This window comes from Acomys minous, assembly GCF_964271855.1.
Source record: "Acomys minous genome assembly, chromosome: 16".
NCBI classification, from domain to species: domain Eukaryota; kingdom Metazoa; phylum Chordata; class Mammalia; order Rodentia; family Muridae; genus Acomys; species Acomys minous.
Window position 1 is genome coordinate 97,724,127 of NC_140498.1, and position 21,246 is coordinate 97,745,372.

Below are 21,246 nucleotides of genomic sequence, written 5' to 3' on the forward strand. Positions count from 1 at the left end.
CATGATTTAGTGTAGAAAACTGGTTTTTCAAGACAAGGTTTCTCTGTGTAGCCCTGGCTGTCCTGGACTCACTTTGTAGACCAGGCTGGCCTAGAACTCCACCTGCCTCTGCCTCCCGAGCGCACCACCTCTGTGTGGCTGAAAACTTGACCATTTTAAATGCCATATTCAACAGATCTCAGAAAGGTTTGAGGATCACAATCTATTAAGGACATCTGAGGTGCTGGGTGGCGGCGGCGTGCGCCTTTAATCCCAGTACTTGGGAGGCAGAGGCAGGCGGATCTCTGTGAGTTCGAGGCCAGCCTGGTCTACAAAGTGAGTCCAGGACGGCCAGGGCTACACAGAGAAACCCTGTCTTGAAAAACAAAAACAAAAGCAAGAAAATCTGAGGTACACAAACTTTGTTCCTAGTTACCTGTTTCAGACTCAAACCTGAAAACACCTACAGGAAGCTAGATGAAGCTTATTTCTAGAACTAGTTAGTGCTAGTTAGTGTATGACTAACTAGTATCACCACAGAAAGTTTACATATACGTAATAATCCTATAGACTTTGAGATAATAGACCTTAAGAAAAGCTTAAAGAGTCAAGTAGAACCCAAAAGATGATGAGATCAATGACAGTAGTCCCTTATTTTTTGTTTTCCTCTGTCCCGTACCAGGTGGCTCTTCTGATGGGAGACAGAGATTTTGGATTTTCCTATAACAAGCATGCATGGGTTTAGAGAAGGAGAGAGCCGCACTCCAACCCCAGAGGCAGCTTTAATTTTTAGTTGGATTGGGACCACAAAAGAGCATTTGCTGCTTAGGTGGGTAGGGGACAGTAGTACCACTTGGCCAATTTACTCTTGTCACATTTTCCCTGATGATCTGTCCTTTTTTTCTTCAGAAGTTTGACTTGTCCAGTGATCTCTGGATTCCTTAGTTGGATGTTTTTATTCTGGAAAGATAAAAGCAAAGCCTTGCCCCAGCCCTGACTCTGGGCGGGTCCTTTTTTGGCAGGTTGTATCTTCTCTAGGGCAAAATGTTGACAACAGAAAAGGTACGGTCTTTCAGTTGAAATGTAAACTTTTTTTTTTGAAAAATTGAAACTAAATATACCTTATTATGTGTGGATAAGTATATATTCCACTCTGCCTATATATAAATTCAAGGTTTAGGTGTATTTATTTATTTAAAAGATTCATTTACTGTGTATACAGTGCTCTGCCTGCTCGTACTCCTGTGCACCAGAAGAGGGCACCGATCACATTATAGATGGTTGTGAGCCACCATGTGGTTACCGGGAATTGAACTCAGGACCTTTGGAAGAGCAGCTGGGGTTCTTTTTTTTTTAAAAAACAGATTTATTTATTATGTATACAGTATGATCAGATCACATTATAAATGGCTGTGAGCCACCATGTGGTTGCTGGGAATTGAACTCAGGACCTCTGGAAGAGCAGTCAGTGAGTGCTCTTATCCACTGAGCCATCTCTCCAGCCCCGCAGCCGGGGTTCTTAATCTCTGAGCCATCTCTCCAGCCCAGGTGTATTTATTTTTAGATCACAAAGGACATTCACTTTGATTTTCAGTCTACCTTTTATAAGTGGCTCTTACATTTAAATAAGTGTTATTCTTATGTGCTCCTCTGCTTCCCAAGTGTTGGATTAAAGATGTGAACCACAGCCTGGCTATGGATTCCTTTAATAGTTATTCTCAGTGGGCTGTCCTAGCTTAATTTGGTTCTCCATTTCCTCTTATTTTTTAGTACTAGGGGTAAGCTTTCTGATTTTGTACTCTAGATTGGGGCACTTTCTTTTTTTTATTATTTCTTTATGTTTGTTTGTTTGGTTGGTTTTTCAAGACAGGGTCTCTCTGTGTAGCCTTGGCTGTCCTGGACTCCCTTTGTAGACCAGGCTGGCCTCAAACTCACAATGATCCGCCTGCCTCTGCCTCCCAAGTGCTGGGATTAAAGGTGTGCGCCACCACCGCCCGGCTATTTATTTCTTTATTATGCTCTGCCTGCATGTACCCCTGCACACCCGAAGAGGGAACCAGATCTCATTATAGATGGTTGTGAGCCACCATGTGGTTGCTGAGCATTGAACTCATGACCTTTGGAAGAGCAGCTAGTGCTCTTAACCACTGAGCCATCTCTCCAGCCCTGGGGCACTTTTTTTTTTTTTTTTTGGTTTTTCGAGACAGGGTTTCTCTGTGTAGCCCTGGCTGTCCTGGACTCACTTTTGTAGACCAAGCTGGCCTCAAATTCACAGTGATCTACCTGCCTCTGCCTCCCAAGTGCTGGGATTAGAGGGGTGTGCCACCACGCCCAGCTGGGATACAGAATTTAATAGTCTAGTGTTAATTAAACATGGTGTCAATCTGTCCACTGCTTCATTATTTTCAGATGCATACGCACCATGAACTGGGGAAGATAGAGATTTTCTCTTTGCTTTCCTAGTTGTCTGTGTTACAGCCAGTGGTGCTGCACTCACCTTGTGCTTTCTTCCTCAGGGTTGGCCGTTCCATCCCTACTCTATAGGCTGCCATTTTCCTTCCATTAATTTTGTGGTTGATGAACCATCAATAAACCATGCATTAGTGAGTCAAAGACAGTCAAGGCTACACAGAAACACCCTATCTCATAAAACCAACAAAGAAAGAAAAGGAAGGAAGGAGGGAGGGAGGGAAGGAAGGAGGGAAGGAGGGAGGGCAGGAGGGAGGGAGGGAGGGAAGGAAGGAGGGAGGGAGGGAGGGCAGGAGGGAGGGAGGGAAGGCGGGAGGGAAGGCAGGAGGGAGGGAGGGAGGGAAGGAGGGAGGGAGGGCAGGAGGGAGGGAGGGAGGGAAGGAAGGAGGGAGGGAGGGAAGGAAGGAGGGAGGGAAGGAAGGAGGGAGGGAGGGAAGGAAGGAGGGAGGGAGGGCAGGATGGAGGAAGGGCAGGAGGGAGGGAAGGAAGGAGGGAGGAGGAGGGAGGGCAGGAGGGAGGGAGGGCAGGAGGGAGGGAAGGAAGGAGGGAGGAGGAGGGAGGGCAGGAGGGAGGGAGGGCAGGAGGGAGGGAAGGAAGGAGGGAGGAGGAGGGAGGGCAGGAGGGAGGGAGGGCAGGAGGGAGGGAGGGAGGGAGGGCAGGAGGGAGGGAGGGAAGGAAGGAGGGAGGGAGGGCAGGAGGGAGGGAGGGCAGGAGGGAGGGAGGGAGGGAGGGAGGGAGGGAGGGAGGGAGGGAGACAACAACTAGTTCATAGAGATCCGCCTGTCTGTGCTAGGACTCACAGCATGAGCTACCACCAACCTGCTCAAATATTTTATCTTTGCTCCAAATCACTCCAGCTCTCAGAGATTTAGAAAACAAGTTTGAGGGCTGGAGAGATGGCTCGGAGGCTAAGAGCACTGTCTTGTTCTTCCAGAGGTCCTGAGTTCAAATCCCAGCAACCACATGATGGCTTATAACCATCTATAATGAGATCTGGTGCCCTCTTCTGGCAAGCAGGTGTACATGCAGGCAAACACTGTATACATGATAAATAAATAAATTAAAAAAAAAAGAAAACAAGTTTGAACTGCAATAACCTTTTGAATTTACTTAAACCTTTTGTTTGTTTTGTGGTTTTCTGGCTTGTTTGTTTGTTTGTTTTGAGACAGGGTTTGTCTGTGTAGCCTTGGCTGTCCTGGACTCACTTTGTAGACCAGGCTGGATTAGAACTCACAGAGATCTGCCTGCCTCTGCCTCCCAGGTGCTGGGGTTAAAGGCATGCGCCACCACTGCCTGGCTTGGTCTCTGACCATTCATAGCAGTTTGCAAAACACTTGATTTCTGGTCTCTCCAGAATTTTATGTTTTATCCACTGAAGCTGTTCTGTCCTTGGCTATATCCAGAGCAGTGCTGTTTTTAACACCAGGCATTACATCTTCTAATTGCTCTGTGGATGCGTTTCTCCGATGCTGACAGGAAAGGATTTAGTTACTCGCAGAGATCCTCCTGCCTCTGCCTCCGAAGTGCTGGGGATTAAAGGCGGGCGCCACCACCGCCAGGCCTTGTCTTCAGTTTTTAAACCACTGGGGACAGGGGAGCAAGGTGTGGTGGCAGCACCTTTAATACTTTAGTACTCAGGTGGCAGATGCAGGTGGCTCTCTTGAGGGTTCCAGGCCAGCCAGAACTACTCAGTGAAACGATGTCTTAAAACAAAACAAAACATGGCGGGGCGTGGTGGCGCACGCCTTTAATCCCAGCACTCGGGAGGCGGATCGCTGTGAGTTCGAGGCCAGCCTGGTCTACAAAGTGAGTCTAGGACAGCCAAGGCTAACACAGAGAGACCCTGTCTCGAAAAAACAAAAAAAAAAAAAAAAACAAAAAAAAACAAAACAAAACAAAACCAAAAACAAAAACAAAACACTAAATAAGGAGGTGAGGACACTGCATACTGAGGCAAGCACCCGCTCTTCCAGCTCTCAGGAGACTGAGCGATGCCTCTAACAGCATTTCCCCAGTGGCAAAGGGTCACTTTTCCTGTCTCCTGTTCATCTGCACTCATTAGTCCAGTGCTGGCCTTTGCCACGCCATCTGCTGCGGTGTTCTCTTTGGATTCTTTCTAGAAACAACAACAACAACAACAACAACAACAAAACCCATTATTTCTAGGAATGCCTTGGCTACATCTGATATTTTTCTTTAAAAAAATATTTTTTTAAAGATTTATTTATTTGGGGGCTGGAGAGATGGCTCAGAGGTTAAGAGCACTGCTTGCTCTTCCAGAGGTCCTGAGTTCAGTTCTCAGCAACCATATGGTGGCTCACAACCATCTATAATGAGATCTGGTGCCTTCTTCTGGTGTACATGCAGGCAAAATGTAATAAGTAAATTTAAAAAAAGATTTATTTATTTATTATGTATACAATGCACATCAGATCACATTATAGATGGTTGTGAGCCACCATGTGGTTGCTGGGAATTGAACTCAAGACCTCTGGAAGAGCAGTCAGTGCTCTTAACCGCTGAGCCATCTCTCCAGCCCCTAAAAAATTTTTTTGTAAATTTTTTCTTAAAACTCTTTTTTGTTTTTTCAAGACAGGATTTCTCTGTGTAGCCTTGGCTGTCCTAGACTCACTTTGTAGACCAGAGCAGCATCATAAACGTGAGAGCCAACATCAGCTGGGTCTCTCATCCATTCATCAACTGGTGCTGATCTTGCCTTTAAAGGCCTAATTACCCTTTTGCATTCTGAATTAGCATTGTCTTTTTCTTTTTTAAAAAGAGATTTATTTTTTATTATATATACAATGCTCTGCCTGCATGTACACTTGCATGCCAGAAGAGGCATTAGGTCACGTTATAGATGGTTCTAAACCACCATGTGAGTGTTGGGACAAGGACTCAGGTCCTCTGGAAGAGCAGTCAGTGTTCTTTACCTCTGAGCCATCTCTCCAGCTCCCCCTGAATTAGCACTCTTTGTTTTCAAGACAGGGTTTCTATGTGTAGCCCTGGCTGTCCTGGACTTGCTTTTGTAGACCAGGCTGGCCTTGAACTCACAGCAACCCACCTGCCTCTGTCTTCCAAGAGCTGGGATTAAAGGTTTGTGCCACCATGCCCGGCTTGAGTTAGCACTTTCAAAAGCCAAAGATTCGATTAATATATGTCTGACTTCTGAATCTGATGCTATTCTATTTACAGCTGAAGTCAGTCTTTGTTTAAAAAAAAAAATCAGTGAAGGCTTCTTTTGGGCGTTTTAAAATTTTAGTAAATGACTCAGACCTCTTTCCTGATTCTTCAGCCTTGTTCCAAGCATGTAAAGCTGCTAGATGACATAAACGCCAAGGTGTGATTACGGAATTCAAGCTGGTGTTGGGACTCAGCATACTGACTGTCACTTAGAAACTGGTGCTGGGGCACGGTAGTACCTGCAGTCCTATCTGGTTCTCCATTGTAACTGAGGACCAGCTCCCGGGGTTGCTGTTGCTAAATCCTTCCAGTCTTTGGCGGCAGTTCTGCTCTGAGGTGCCCGTGAATTTACTCTCTGCTTCACAGAGTGAATGTACACCATGTGCGATGCTCGCTTCCTTCATCTCCTTAAATCTAACATGTGTATAGGATTCCATTGAAGTTCTTCACGACCTCGGGGCTGCCTACCATCTTCTGGGTAAACTGAGGCTAGTTTTCTTTCTTTCTTTTCTTTTCTTCTTCTTTTTTTGGTTTTTCGAGACAAGGTTTCTCTGTGTAGCCTTGGCCATCCTGGACTCACTTTGTAGACCAGGCTGGCCTCGAACTCACAGCGATCCGCCTGCCTGTGCCGCCCTGGTGCTAGGATTAAAGGCGTGCGCCACCACGCCCGGCCCGGTTTAGTTTTCTAACTAGCAGATCTCTGTCAATTCTTGGCCAGCCTGATCTACAAAGTGAGTCTAGGACAGCCAGGGCTACACAGAGAAACCCAAACTCAAATTTGCACAGGATTCCTACCTCGGCTTGGCTGTTTCTCTAAGGCCTAACGATGTTGGCTGGGTATATTTTCATACTCCTGCTCACCGAGTCTCAGCCTCCTTTCGGCTAACCCCAGCGACACTCGGGCTTTAGGCCTTCGGGCTAGTCCTCTATTGCCTACAAGACAGGAATATGACCCAGAGGAAGCAGTGAGCTTTCCTAACCAGTCTTGGGTAGAGCGAGTCAGCAGGTGGCGTCAGGATACGCCTCCTACTGACGAGCCACGCCTCTTCCCAGGTCTGCCCGAACCTCCCCGAGCCCTGAGGCTCCGCCTCCTACCGTCGGGGCCACGCCTCCCAAGGTCGGCCCGAACCTCCCCGAGCCCTGAGGCTCCGCCTCCTACTTTCGAGGCCACGCCTCCCCAGGTCGGCCCGAACCTCCCCGAGCCCTTAGGCTCCGCCTCCTACTGTCGAGGCCACGCCTCCCCAGGTCGGCCCGAACCTCCCCGAGCCCTGAGGCCCCGCCTCCTACCGTCGAGGCCACGCCTCCCCAGGTCTGCCCGAACCTCCCCGAGCCCTGAGGCTTCGCCTCCTACTGTCGAGGCCATGCCTCCCCAGGTCGGCCCGAATCTCCCCGGGCCCTGAGGCTCCGCCTCCTACCGTCGAGGCCACGCCTCCCCAGGTCGGCCCGAACCTCCCCGAGCCCTGAGGCTCCGTCTCCTACTGACGAGCCACGCCTCCCCAGGTCTGCCCGAACCTCCCCGAGCCCTGAGGCTCCGCCTCCTACCGTCGGGGCCACGCCTCCCAAGGTCGGCCCGAATCTTCTCGGGCCCTGAGGCTCCGCCTCCTACTGACGAGGCCACGCCTCTCCCCGAGTCTGGCCGAATCTCCCCGAGCCCTGAGGCTCCGCCTCCTACCGTCGAGGCCACGCCTCCCAAGGTCGGCCCGAATCTCCCCGAGCCCTGAGGCTCCGCCTTCTACTGGCGAGGCCGCGCCTCTCCCCGAGTCTGGCCGAATCTCCCCGAGCCCTGAGGCTCCGCCTCCTACCGACGAGGCCACGCCCCAGCCCTCCGGCACGGGCTGAGCTCACGGCCCTGCCCTTCGTGCGCGCAGACTCGCCCGGGCCGGGCCGAAGCTTTCCCGCCTCGCACAGACGACTGACGTAGCCCTGTGCTCTCCGCACCCATCCCCGCGCGCCTCCGGCGTAGAGCTCCGCCCCGGGTCAGCCTGGTTCGGGAGCCGCTTCTGTTCCGTCCCCGCCCTCAGGAGCGTTTTAACTTCAGGCGACCTCGCGCGGCCGGGTCCGGCGCTGCAGGGCAGGTACCGTTAGTCCCTCGCCGCTCGCCGTAGGCTCGGGCGCTGCTACTTCCTGCGCCCGTGGACCCGGATGCGCCGAGCGGCTGCGGAGCGCTCGAGCCTCCCGGCTGTCCCGACGCGGCGGAGCGCGGCTGGAGGTGCGGGGTGAACGGGACGGCGACAGCGGGGTGAGAGGCGGGCTGGGAGGCAGTGGGCGGCGGCGGCGTGCCGGGCGGCCGTCCTCGGCGGTCCCGCGGGCCGCGGCGCGTCGGGCCCAGGCCGCGGCGGCGCTTTGTCGTGGGCGGGCGGGCGGGCGGGCGGGGCCGGGGGGCCGGGCGGCGCGGAGAGGTCCGGGAGTCCTGGCGCGTGGTCCTGAAGGCCCTCGCCTCGTCCGCCCTCCCGCGCGCGGCCGGCTCCGAGCGCCCGGGAAGGCGGGGCTCTTAACGCCCGCGCCACCGTTGGTCGGCCGTGCGGCGTTCGGTGGCGGAGAGCCTGGGGCTGAGGCAGAGCCCGGGAGGGAGGACGCGGCGGGCCTGGGAGCTGTCCGAGCCGGGGCGCCGAGGCGCAGCATCAGCCCCAGAACCTGTATCGCCTCAGGTCTGTCCCCAGGTCCAGTGTCTGGGAGCATCGCGACTTTGGAGTTTGGGGGTTGAGCTCATCCCTGGCGGGGTGTTTGCGTTTCGCCTTCTCCGGATTTTGCGTGTGACAAAACGGCTCTTGTTCGTTTTTCTTTTTCCGGAGAGGGTCTCACCTGTAGACCAGGGTGGCCTTGACCGCGGTTCTTGTACGTGCCTGCGTGTGATTTGTACACTCTCAATGGCCAGGAAAGGCAAACTACATGTTAACTTTAAAATTCCTGTTTATGTATTCAGGTTTTTCTCATGGAAGTCCGAGTCAGCCTGGCTTGCACTCACTGAGTAGCCTAAGGCGGTCTGTAATTCTTAGCAACCCAGATGCCTCCGCTGTGGTGCTGGGGTTACAGGTGTGAGCCATCACGCCTGGGTGTTTTATTTACTTGTTTTTGAAGTGTACCTAATTTGTGTCCCAGGCTGGCTTCAGACCCTGGCCTCAGGTTACCTTTCCACCTCAGTCTCCTGAGAGCTGGAAGAGCGGGTGCTTGCCTCAGTATGCAGTGTCCTCACCTCCTTATTTAGTGTTTTGTTTTGTTTTGTTTTAAGACATCGTTTCACTGAGTAGTTCTGGCTGGCCTGGAACCCTCAAGAGAGCCACCTGCCTCTGCCACCTGAGTACTAAAGTATTAAAGGTGCTGCCACCACACCTTGCTCCCCTGTCCCCAGTGGTTTAAAAACTGAAGACAAGGCCTGGCGGTGGTGGCGCCCGCCTTTAATCCCCAGCACTTCGGAGGCAGAGGCAGGAGGATCTCTGCGAGTTCGAAAACAACCTGGTCTACAGAGTGAGTTCCAGGACAGCCAGATGTGTTACACAGCCAGTTGTGTTACAAAAACAAACAAAATAAGAAACAAAGAAATAAAAAACTCAGGACAATTTAATGCCAAAAGTGCCATTATTTTCTCTTGTTATATTCTTCTAACAGTAAAAAAATGATTGTGATTATGAAATGAAACTTTGTGTCTTAAGCTGTGTGGGTGCATTGATCACTCTACTGTTGAGTAGCTGCCTCTCTGTTGGCTTGTCATCCCGGCTCACTCGAGGCTGCCCCTTACCCATCCTCAGTGTGGCCTTCCCTTGATCTCTGCCACAGCTACATAGTAACCTTCCTGGGGCTGGGGCTCCCCTCCAGGTGGTCCTCTCAGCTCTCGGCTGACTTGTGTTCCTGGGTGGAGAGAATTTTCGTGTGCTCTCAGTCACCCCTTCCTTCTTTTTTTCTGTAGCGGCTTTACTTGGGGTTTTGGTCATGTCCTCTCCATGGCTTAGGCTCCACTGGTTCTGAAGGCTTTGTTATTTGTTTGGTTTTTATTTGCGTGTGCCTGTGTGGCTATGTAAGCTCCTGCAGGGCAGGAGGGGGTCTGATGTCCTGGTGGTTGTGGGTCCTGGGATTCAAGCTCAGCTCCCCCTGAAGAGCTGGGTCTTTTCAACTGACTTACTGTTTTGCCTTCCTGTGTATCTTTGTACCAGTTGGGTCCCTGCCGCCCACAGAGGCCAGGACAGAGAATCAGATACTCTGGACCTGGACTTACAGAGGATTGCAGGACCTCTGGAAGAGCAGCCAGTGCTCTTAACTGCGGAGCCATCTCTCCAGCCTCTGCCTAGGGATTTCTTGAGGTTGTTAAAAAGCAAACTAGCAAAGCAATGTCTTACTTACTGTTTTGGTCAGTTAGCCATAGCTGACCTTGAACACTATGTAGACATGTCTCAACTTGAAACTGGTCCTCCTGCCTCTGCCTTCTGAGAGCTTCCATCACAGGCGTGTGCCACTGTGCCTAGCAGAAAGCATCATTTTTAATGTTTAATCTTTGTGAATGTGTGTGGTACTAGGGATCGAGTCAGGGTCCTGCACATGCTAAGTAAGCACTTAACCATTGAGCTACAGCATAACCCTTATGCTTTACCCTGGGGTAAAGGGGGTTCGTTTCTGGTGTTTATCGGATGACTTATGTGGCTATTGAAAGGGTCCTGGAGCACTGCTTCTCAGGGAATGAAGGCATGCAACGTTTGTGGGAGAAGCCTGAAGTGTGAGGGTACTTTGTGGAGGACATGAAGTAGCTTTGTGTAGCTAGGCCTCAGTGACTGGGAAACAAGGCCTTCAGTGTAGCTGCCACTTCTCCACTTTGGGGGCTTGATGACATGGAGACCAGTTAACCATGCTATAACCACTCCAGCTGCTAACCCCCCAAACCTGCTCTGCTCTGTGTGGGCCAATGGGAGTAGTGATAAAACAGATCACTGGTCAGATGAGCTTTTTCCTTTTGTGATTTTTTTTAAAAAATATTTTTTATTTAATTTTAATTTATGTGTGTTGGTGTGAGGGTGTCAGATCTTGGAGTTACAGACAGTTGTGAGCTGTCTGTGGGTGCTGAGCCATGTGGGTGCTGGGAATTGAACCCGGGTCCTTTGGAAGAGCAGGCAGTGCTCTTAACTGCTGAGCCATCTCCCGAGCCCTCCTTTTGTGATTTTTCTGTAGCCTTTTGTCAGAGTGGCAACTTCACTTGTTTTGGTGTATGTGTGTATGTGTGCGTGTGTGTTCTGTCTGTCTGTCTGTCTGTCTGTCTTGTAGAGGTTGAACTAAAATTATAATTTATCAGGGCATGATGGCCCACCCTTGGGAAGCAGAAGCAGGTGGATCTTCATGGGTTTAAGGCTAGCCAGGTGCTTACATAGTGAGACCACACCTCAAAAGTAATAAATAAAAATAAAAACTAGAGTTTAAACTGTATTAAAAGGCATTTTTGGGGCTTGTAAATTTAAACCATAGTTAGATATAAGCTCATCCCTGTTAAAGTAGCAGTTAACAAAAAGCCTGTGAGAGACGGAACTGTGATATGAAATTGGAGGGAATATACATTAATACTGCCAAAATAGACCCAGAGTAGGAGGCCCCAAAAGCTAAAAAATGGGACTAGTAATGACCCAGCAATCACATTCCTAGGTATATATCCAAGGGAAATGCAGTGAGCATAGAGAAGAGACACCTGCTGTGTTTCTTTTAGCACTGTTTATAACAGCCAAGATAGAGAATTAACCCAGGTGCCTACCTGGGAATGAGTGGGAAAGAGTGCGATGTCTACACACACACACACACACACACACACACACACACACACAGGGATTCAATTATAAAGAGAACGAAGTTGAGTCATTTACCACAGATTGGATGGAATTGGAGACAGTATGTAAAGTGAAATAAGCCATTATGCAGTTCACTAGTTATTTTTGTGGTTGCTGTGAGGAAATAGCAGAAGTACCTTGAGAGGATTTATTTTATTTATTTATTTATTTATTTATTTATTTTGAGACGGGGTTTCTCTGTATAGCCTTGGCTGTCCTGAACTCACTTTGTAGACCAGGCTGGCCTCGAACTCACAGTGATCCACCTGCCTCTGCTTCCCCAGTGCTGGTATTAAAGGCGTGCGCCACCATGCCCGGCTCTGTTTTTAATTTTTAGAAAGGATTTATTTATTCTTATGTGCATTGATGTTTTTGCCTGTATCTATATGAAGGTGCCAGATGCCTTGGAACTGGAGCTACAGACAGCTGTGAGCTGCCATGTGGGTGCTGGGAACTGAACCTGGGCCCTCTGGAAGAGCAGCCAGTGCTCTTAATTGCTGAGCCACCTCTTCAGCCCCGAGACATTTTAATATTCAAACCATAACATTCTGCCTTTGGTCCCACAGAGTTAAGGACATTCGTAATACAGAATATATTCCTTCACTCCAACTGTATAAGTCTCCATGGTCTTAACCATCCTAGTACTGCTTAAACATTCAAAGAGTATTCTGAGACACAAGGCAAGCTCATAGCTGTGAACCCTTTTTAAAACCATAATGGGCTGCAGAGGTGGCTCAGAGGTTAAGAGCACTAACTGCTCTTCCAAAGGTTCGGAGTTCAATTCCCAGCAACCATATGGTGGTGGCTCACAACCATCTATAATGTGACCTGATGCCCTCTCCTGTCATGCAGATGTACATGCAGGCAGAGCACTGTATACATAGTAATAAATAAATCTTAAAAAAAAAAAAACGGTTACAAATATTAAGACTTCAATAAACACAGAGGAAACATTGCTGTTCTAACATGGAGGATTGGGGGGGACTTAAGAAAGACTAAAGTAAGACTGAAGCCTAGCAGAGCAAATGCCAACCTGTGGCTTCGTATCTAGCATCTGGAGTTGTAGTACCGTGTGGGCTTCAACGGGCTTGGTCCGCTTACTGCACTGGTGGGCTCTTTGTTGGGTCAGCTCCGGTTGGTGGTTTCTGCAGCTTCTCTTGGCTAATGTTCTACATCTGGGCATCTCCAGCACCCTGGAATGGCTTTTGCCCTTAGGCTGCCCCTTCACAGCCTCATGAACAGACGTCAGGTTCTGATGTGACTCGGATCCTGCGTGCTACACATTGCTTTTTCTTGTCTGCCTTTTTCTTGGGTCAAGCCCTTAACTCTTACCTTACTTATGCATGCCTGCAAAACCAGCAGTGCATGGGTGATGCCAGGCTGTGCTACATCTTGAGTTGTGTCCACGATGAGCCTGTGGTTACAGGCTCTGATTAGGTCCCTCAGAGACTCTCTTTTTCTTTAGAAATAGTCTTGGTCTTTGACCCTAGCTGTGTGGAACTCACTGTGTGGTCCAGTCGGCTCCAGTTTGTGGTACTGCTGCCTTTGCCCCAAGAGCTTAGATTACAGGTACGTGCCACCTTCTAGATTTAACACTCTCAGTGGAGACACACACCTTTAATCCCAGCACTCAGGAGGCAGAAGCAGGTGGATCTCTGTGAGTTCTGGTCTACAGAGTGAGTTTCAGGACAGCCAGGCTACACAGAGAAACCCTGTCTTGAAAAACAAAGCAACAACAACAGAAAATTCCGAATGACTTTGTATTTTTATACTATGGGGCCTTTAATGAAGTCTTTATCTTAGGATTTATTTTTATTATTTTAAAGTTGTGTGTGTATGCAGGTCCCTGTGGAGACCAGAGGCGTCAGATTTACCATAGAACTGGACTTCCTGGAGCTGTGGATGCTGGGAGTCAGACTTGGCCGTCTGTGAGAGCAGTGCACTCCTGACCACTGAGCTGTTTGCACAGCCCAGGCTGATGAAGTCTTGCCTTCGGGGCACCTTCTACTTTGAGCGTGACCTTTCTCTTCCGGAAGCTGTGCCCTCCTGTCTGGAGCTGTCTGTGCGTCCACTCTTCTTTCCTCACGAATGCTGTTTGCTCTGAGTTCCCACTGTGAATCCAGCTAATGGCAGCCAGCAGCAGCCTTGCTGTACCTTGAATGTTACAGTGTTCTGAATATTTTACTGCCAAATTAATTAGTCTCTTATTTTTTTAAGTCAGCCTTAAAATTTCAGGACACAGGCAGAACACAGATTCTTTGCCAGAACAATCTAGTCCAGCTCTGACAGACTTTGTTCTCACCTAAAACCTCATGGTCTTTACTGTCCACGGTTCTGTTGGCGTTTTGTTCTTCCACACTCCCACAGCGTAGTCCCCTAAGAGCTGCTAACACAGCAGCCTGGGGCTTCCTCAGCTTACCTCTCCAAACTTTCCACCTTTCCCCTACCCAGTTCCAAAGCCCTGGGAGTCACTTGGCCAGATAAGAACTGCAAAGACTTCTTGGTGTCAGTTTTCTGGATTAGTTACTTATTGTTGTAATACAATACTTGACAAACTTCTCAAGGTTAAGAGATAGATTTATTTTGGCTGATAGTTCAGTTGGTCGTAAGAGGTTGCAGTGTGATTTGTTTACAGCTTGGTTGGTCAGAAAATAGAGAGCTTGGGCTGGTACCAGACATGGAAATGTGAACTTCAGGGCCCAGCACAGCAGCAGCTAGCTAGGCCACACTTCTGATGGTTCTTACAGCCTCCTGCAAGAACACTTCCAGCTGGTGATGAGTTTACATTTGAGCCTTGGGAGACAGCTCACCTTTAGGCCATATATACAAGAAGCCAGGTGCCACGTGATCTTACTGGAATGAAGTAGACATCAGCAGCTAAGAGGACAACAATCAGGTGCCTCTCAAAAAAGCAACAAAAAGCTGAGGTAATATTAGAAACACAAGCAGGGCAGTGGTAGCTCACACCTGTAATCCCAGCTCCTGGAGGCAGAGACAGGTGGATTTCTGAGTTTGAGGCCAGCCTGGTCTACAGATCTAAATTCCAGGGACAGCTAGGGCTACACAGAGAAACCCTGTCTCGAATCGCCCACCCCAAGAAAACTTAGAAAAGGCAATTTTTAAGTTTCGCTGTTGGTGGTCCCCTGCTGTCTGTTGGGGTCTCTGCACCTTATTCTGGGAAGCACTTTTTCATTAAATAAATTTTATAGGGCTGGAACGATGGCTTGGGTTAAGAGCGCTGACTGCTCTTCTGGAGGTCCTGGGTTCAGTTCCCAGCAACCACATGGTGGCTCACAAGTGGACATGCAGGCAGAGCACTGTATACATGATAATAAATAAATCTTAAAAAAATTTTTTATATGTATGGGTGTTTTGCCTGCATGTATGTCAGCACACCACTCGTATGCAGTACCTGAGGAGGCCAGAAGAGGGTGTCAAGATTTTTTTTGGACTGGAGTGAGAGACAATTGTGAGCTGCCATGTTGCATGTGCTGGGAATGGAACCCGTGCCCCCTCTGGAAGAGTCGTCAGTGCTCTTGACCACGGAGCCACCTCTCCGGCCCCTTGAAAGCACTTTTAGATGAGTGGCTTCTTCACCTTATAGTTGATGGTTGGTGGTATAAATTATATGTATATGTAATATATATTATATATATATATAAATAATTCTTCTTCTTCTTCTTATTTTTTTAGATATCTCACTATGTAGCTTAAGCTGGCCTAGAACTGGCTATGTAGCCAAGACTGGCCTAGCATGCTGTTGGTAGTATGTGTGTTCATATGGAGGCTCGGAGTTGATGTTTGATGTCTTCCTTAGTTGTTTTCCACTGTATTGACACAAGGTGTCTTGCTGAACCAGGAGCTGCCAAATTCCTGCTAGTGTAGCTAGCCATCTTGTTCCCGGGAGTCCCTGTTTTAATGCATTGCTTCAGCTACAACTGTATTACTTTGGGGGTTACAAAAATGAATTCCTTTCAGGGATTAATACATTTTCTGGAGTTTTTGAAGATTTCTTTTTTTTTAAAAAAATTACTTTTTGTATATAAGTGCTCTATCTGCATGTACACCTGCACACCAGAAGAGGGCGTCAGAGGATATAGATGGTTGTGAGTCACCATGTGGTTGTTGGGAATTGAACTCAGGAGCTTTGGAATAGCAGCCAGTGCTCTTAACCTCTGAGCCATCTCTCCAGCCCCCAGTCCATGGCTTTATGAGTCCATTGTTTCGGGGCAGTGGTGAGGCAGAGCAGCAGGAAGGGTGTGGAGGAGCAGAGCTGCTTACTTCATTGGCCAATGAATGAGTAAGGCAGGAGGGAACTGAGGATAGTACCCTTGCACCTTTAATTCCAGCACTCAGGAGACCAAGGCAGGCAGTTCAGGACCAACCTTGTCTAGAGAGGAGTTCCCAGACAGCCAGCGCTACCCAGGGAAACCCTGTCTTGAAATCAAAATCAGAACAAAAAGGCATCCCTCAGGGCATAGCTCAGTGACCTACCTGCTCCGTCGGGGTCCTGTCTCAGGTCTTATCATTGTAGGAAGCATAGCTTGTTCTGAAAGTTATGTGTGGCCCAAAGCTCCTCTGTGTATTGATAAGTGATTGATACTTTCATTCATCCTCCTCCCCTCAACTCCTTTATGTAGTTACTGTGGGGCAGCAGTAGTCCTGCTTCCGCTTCTGGAGGGCTGGGCTTGCTTGTGTGTGCCACCGCTCATGGCTTGATTGATATATTTTTTATTTTATTTATTTATTTTTGGTTTTTTGAGACGTCTCTCTGTGTAGCATTAGCTGTTCTGAACTCACTTTGTAGACCAGGCTGGCCTTGAACTCACAGCGATCTGCCTGCCTCTGCCTCCCGAGTGCTGGGCTTAAAGGCGTGCGCCACCACACCTGGCGATATATTTTTTATTTGAAAATCTTGCGATGTATTATATATATAGATATATCTATATATATTTATTTATTTATTTTGGTTTTTCTAGACAGGGTTTCTGTGTGTAGCCTGGGCTGTCCTGGACTCACTTTGTAGTCCAGGCTGGCCTCGAACTCACAGCGATCCGCCTGCCTCTGCCTCCCGAGTGCTGGGACTAAAGGTGTACGCCACCATGCCTGGCTGCTTTTTTTTTTTTTTTTTTTTTTAAGTTTTTGGGTTCATGGCTTCTTTCTTTTTCATACTCTGATAGAGATAAGCAATGATATCTTGATGACTCTGCTGCTTGTCTTGGTGGCAAAAGTACACTTTTAAAAAAAGATTTATTTATTTTTTATTATGTATACCGTGTTCTGTCTGCATGTATACCTGTATGCCAGAAGAGGGCATCAGATCACATTATAGATGGTTGTGAGCCACCATGTGGTTGCTGGGAATTGAACTCAGGACCTTTGGAAGAGCAGGTGGCCCTTTTAACCACTGAGCCATCTCTCCAGCTCCCCAAAAATACACTCTTAAATTAATTAGATATTTGTGTGTTTGTACACATACATGTTTCATGATGTGCTATGATGTGTGTGTGTGGATTGTAAGAGGACACCTTGGGGGAGTTGGCGCTCTTCTTTTATCACATGGACCGTCGGGGCTGAACTTGGATCCTCAGGCTTGGTAGTAGGTGTCTTTACCCACAGTGCCAAGACTTGGGGCAGTGTTTGCCTTTGGACCCTACCTCTGAGCTGAATGTTGGGTGCTACGGATTTGCAGCATTGTTTATTTCTGATGAAGAAAATGTTCTGTGTCTTCGGTCCACTATGGAGGAAATTAGGCAGGCTGAGGGGCAGCACTAGTGGTCTGACACCAAATTGTGCTTCCCTGCTTTGTCTTCTGAAGCCTGCTTTCTTCCCCAAGCCCTTTCTGCTCTTTTATCGCTGTCTGTAGCCATCTCAGAGTAGCCTTCCTTTTGGTTATACCATAGGTGTAAAAGTAGCTTTGGTTTTTTATTTTGTTTTTCGAGACAGGATTTCTCTGTGTAGCTTTGGCTGTCCTGGACTCGCTTTGTAGACCAGGCTGGCTTTGAACTCACAGTGATCCGCCTGCCTCTGCCTCATGAGTGCTGGGATTAAAGACGTGCCTCACCCTCTATACCCCAGCCCCGGTAGGTTTCGTTCTCCTGTTTCAATTGTCATGGAGGCTTACTGCTCCTTTCTCCTAAGCTAGGCCTAGTCCTGGAAGCTTCTAGCATCTGTACAATCTAGTCTAGGCCTAGAATGTTTCAGCCTCTGAGACTTACTGCTGAATAAGCTCACCCTTACTTGTTCTTTCTGAGCTCTGGGCTGGCTGGTTCAGCTCAGCTGTTCTGGCTCAAACTCCTCTCCCAGCTGATTTATTTAATCTGGCTTCTCTCTCGGCCCGGAATTGCTCTGCTTGGCCTCAAAGTAACTCAGCAACCTGCTCTAATCTTCTGGCTTCTTCTCATTTTCTGGTTCATTCAGTCTTCACCTGAGCTCTTTGTCTTGCAACCCGTCTATTACTGCCCAGGTAAAACTGCCTCCTAAGTAGCTTCCTTTTCCTCTCCTGAGAGCTGGGATATCCTGTTCTGTCAAATCTTCTCTGGTTTGCCATCTTTTCTGCCACTCAATTAGACATCACTTTCAAACATGGGCGCTTCCTTCTACAAACTAACTTTACCTTCCTTTGGGATTAAAGGCATGTACCACCACACCTAAACCTAAGCTTCTCTCCCCACCCCTCTCTCTCCAGGGTTTCTCTGTGTAGCCTAGGCTGGCCTTGAACTCACAGTGATCCACCAGCCTCTGCCTCCTGAGTGCTGGGATGTGCATCACCATGTCCGCTTCCTAGGCTGCCTTTTTTTTTTTTTTTTAATCTGACACTTACTCTATACCAGGCTGGCCTTGAGCTCAGGTCTGTTTGTCTCTGTCTCCTGGATTAAAGGTGTGTTTGTTTTCCAGGTAGATCACACAGACCTAGAAGCTCTTTGGATGTGATCTCTTGCCAGAGCAGCCATGTTCTGAGTTGACATTCCTCTGTACATAGGGGACCCTTTGCTGCCATACATGGTTGACAGGAAGACTGCCGTTTATGGGGAGCCCTGCCACGTATAGTCATCACAAGCTGAGCTCTCCCCACCAGGATGATGCGAGTGTTGACCTGGTCTTGAGGGGACCGGTGGTCTCCTAGGGGGAGCATCCTCTTTGCCAGCAGCGTTCTGTAGATCAACAGTGTAATTGCTCTGGTCTCTTCTTGGGAGGCAGATGTAGTCATTTGGTGTATGAGGCCTGGCTAAACTAGTAAATCCCAGGAGGCGCTTTAAGCCACTTAGAGGGGCTGGCTGGTTCTCCAGCACAGTGGCCAATGTCATAGGGTTACTGACAAAGTAGCCGCCGCCCCCTGGATTGAATGTGGTGTGTGGTGCCATACTTCTTAGTTGATAGTTCTTTTTGAATGGGACTTAGCATCTTCTTGGCCTTCTGCTTCTATAGATGGCAGAGGTAAGGGCCCTTTGTTCCTTTGGGATCTTGGGTGGAGGAAAGGCGCTGGGGAAAGGAGTTACGGTTATGTGTAAGTGGCCACCTGTTCTCTGACAGAGAGTAAGGAGAGGCGCCCCTGCTCAAATCAGACAAATGTAAGTGGTAATCAAATGATTGTGTTTGCCTTCCAATGTCTTGATTTTAATTTTGATTTTTTAGGGGAACATTACATTGGATAGAGAAGGGAGGTGATAATGCACCATGGCAGTGGTCCTCAGAATGTCCAGCATCAGCTGCAGAGGTCCAGGTCCTTCACTGGGAGTGAAGAGGAGCAGCCAGCCCATCCCAACCTACCCCCATCTCCTGCAGCACCTTTCGCCCCATCAGCCAGCCCATCTGCACCCCAGTCCCCTGGGTACCAGATACAGCAGCTGATGAGCAGAAGCCCTGTGGCTGGGCAGAATGTGAACATCACCCTGCAGAGTGTCGGCCCAGTCGTGGGAGGAAACCAGCAGATCACCCTGGCCCCTCTGCCGCTGCCCAGCCCCACCTCTCCAGGTTTTCAGTTCGGTGCGCAGCAGAGGCGTTTTGAGCATGGCTCTCCATCATACATTCAAGTTACTTCTCCGCTGTCGCAGCAGGTCCAGACTCAAAGCCCCACACAGCCTAGCCCTGGGCCAGGGCAAACCATGCAGAATGTGCGTGCAGGTGCCCCAGGCCCTGGGTTGGGCATCTGCAGCAGCAGCCCCACTGGAGGCTTTGTGGATGCCAGTGTGCTTGTGAGGCAGATCAGCCTGAGCCCATCAAGTGGTGGTCACTTTGTATTTCAGGAGGCACCAGGTCTGACTCAGATGGCGCAGGGAGCCCAGGTTCAACTCCAGCATTCAGGAGCTCCCATCACGGTCAGAGAACGGAGACTCTCCCAACCTCACGCGCAGTCAGGAGGCACCATCCACCATCTGGGGCCTCAGAGCCCTGCAGCTGCAGGAGGCACTGGACTGCAACCTCTGGCCAGCCCAAACCACATTACTACGGCCAGCCTGCCGCCCCAGATCAGCAGCATTATTCAGGGCCAGTTGATACAGCAGCAGCAGCAGGTACTTCAGGGGCAGCCACTGAACAGATCGCTGGGGTTTGAGAGGACACCAAGTGTGCTGCTCCCTGGCGTTGGGGGACCGTCAGCATTTGGGATGACATCCCCACCACCACCCACCAGCCCTTCCAGAACCACCATGCCTCCCGGCCTTTCCAGTGTGCCTCTCACATCTGTGGGAAGTTCAGGAATGAAGAAGGCTCCCAAGAAGTTGGAGGAGGTCCCCGCAGCCTCGCAGGAGGTGGCACAGATGAGGAAGCAGTGCTTGGACTACCACTACAAGGAGATGGAGGCGCTCAAGGAGGTCTTCAGGGAGTACCTGATCGAACTGTTCTTCCTGCAGCATCTTCAGGGGAACATGATGGACTTCCTGGCTTTTAAAAGGAAGCATTACGCCCCTTTACAGGCTTATCTTAGGCAGAATGACTTGGACATTGAGGAGGAAGAAGAAGAAGAGGAAGAGGAGGAAGAAAAGTCTGAAGTTATCAACGATGAGGTAAGGAACAGCAGTTTAGTAGTCTAGAAGGGCTACATAAAGCAAAATAGATGGTGTGCAACAGTAGGCTGAAGATGTGTGAGCTCGGGGTGACGCAGGCTTTGGGTGCCGCAGGATCCAAAGAGGAGTAAAGTGTGTGCTTTCCTTCTTCCTTCATGTAGAGGGTAGCTGTGCAGTGTAGCTGTCTGGGGAGGAAGATGAAGGACGGTGTTGTGACTGATGCCTTTTCAGAGCCACATGTTGTCACCGAGAGCCAGAACCCGTCCTAGGCAGCGAGTTCAGCCAGTGCCGTCCAGGCTTCTCCCTTGTCTGTGTGTGTGGTCCTTGGCCAACAAAACACGGTTGCCAGTCCTGTGGCAACCCACAGCGAAGGTTCTCCCAGTGCAGTGAAGCTTAGCTCTTCTCCCCTGGCTGCTTGGTTTCACTGTGTGTATGTAGGTCTGTTCATAAAAACAAAGTTTTTAAAATACACTAGGTGTATTTTGTGTGGGATGTTCACAGTTAAAGTACAGATAGTGTTGGAGAACTATGTGGATTGTTTTTTAAGGTTTTAGATGTAGTCTTAGATGTGAGATCATACTTTAAGCTTGCACTTTGCAAACCTATGGAATGATACTTGAAACAGAGGCTGCTTTTTGGGTTCCTAGAGTACTGCACAGTGAACCCCCTTCCCGGCACAGCAGTTCTGAACTCTTCTGAAGCGTGCAGGCATCTTAGCGACCCGTACTGTGATGCACTGTCTTTGTGCCCTTGTCTTGTGTAGTGTTTATTATGTTGACGTAGCTTATTTTGTTTTATGATGGCGCTAAAAT

General features: G+C 49.2%; 1 protein-coding gene and 1 long non-coding RNA gene across 16 annotated transcripts in view; one reads left to right on the forward strand and one right to left on the reverse strand.

Moving 5' to 3' along the window:
* Positions 1–281: 281 nt before the first annotated feature.
* LOC311587463 lies at positions 282–7,826 on the reverse strand. Its single transcript, XR_014775868.1, has 4 exons — positions 7,711–7,826; positions 6,427–6,564; positions 4,398–4,564; positions 282–939 (listed from the first exon to the last, which is right to left on the reverse strand). It is a non-coding gene; the product is annotated as an uncharacterized lncRNA (long non-coding RNA).
* EP400 (E1A binding protein p400) overlaps positions 7,422–21,246 on the forward strand; it is a 95,902-nt gene continuing 82,077 nt past the window's right edge. For 6 of the 15 annotated variants that reach the window (XM_084764296.1, XM_084764307.1, XM_084764298.1 and 3 more), the window contains exons 1-2: positions 7,748–7,870; positions 19,065–20,434. In XM_084764296.1, the coding sequence (XP_084620422.1) occupies positions 19,100–20,434 (1,335 nt within the window). In that variant the 5' untranslated portion in view covers positions 7,748–7,870; positions 19,065–19,099. Of the gene's footprint in view, positions 7,707–7,746; positions 7,871–8,051; positions 8,280–19,064; positions 20,435–21,246 lie in introns of those variants that run through there. The other 9 variants (XM_084764302.1, XM_084764301.1, XM_084764299.1 and 6 more) reach the window with 6 other exon arrangements.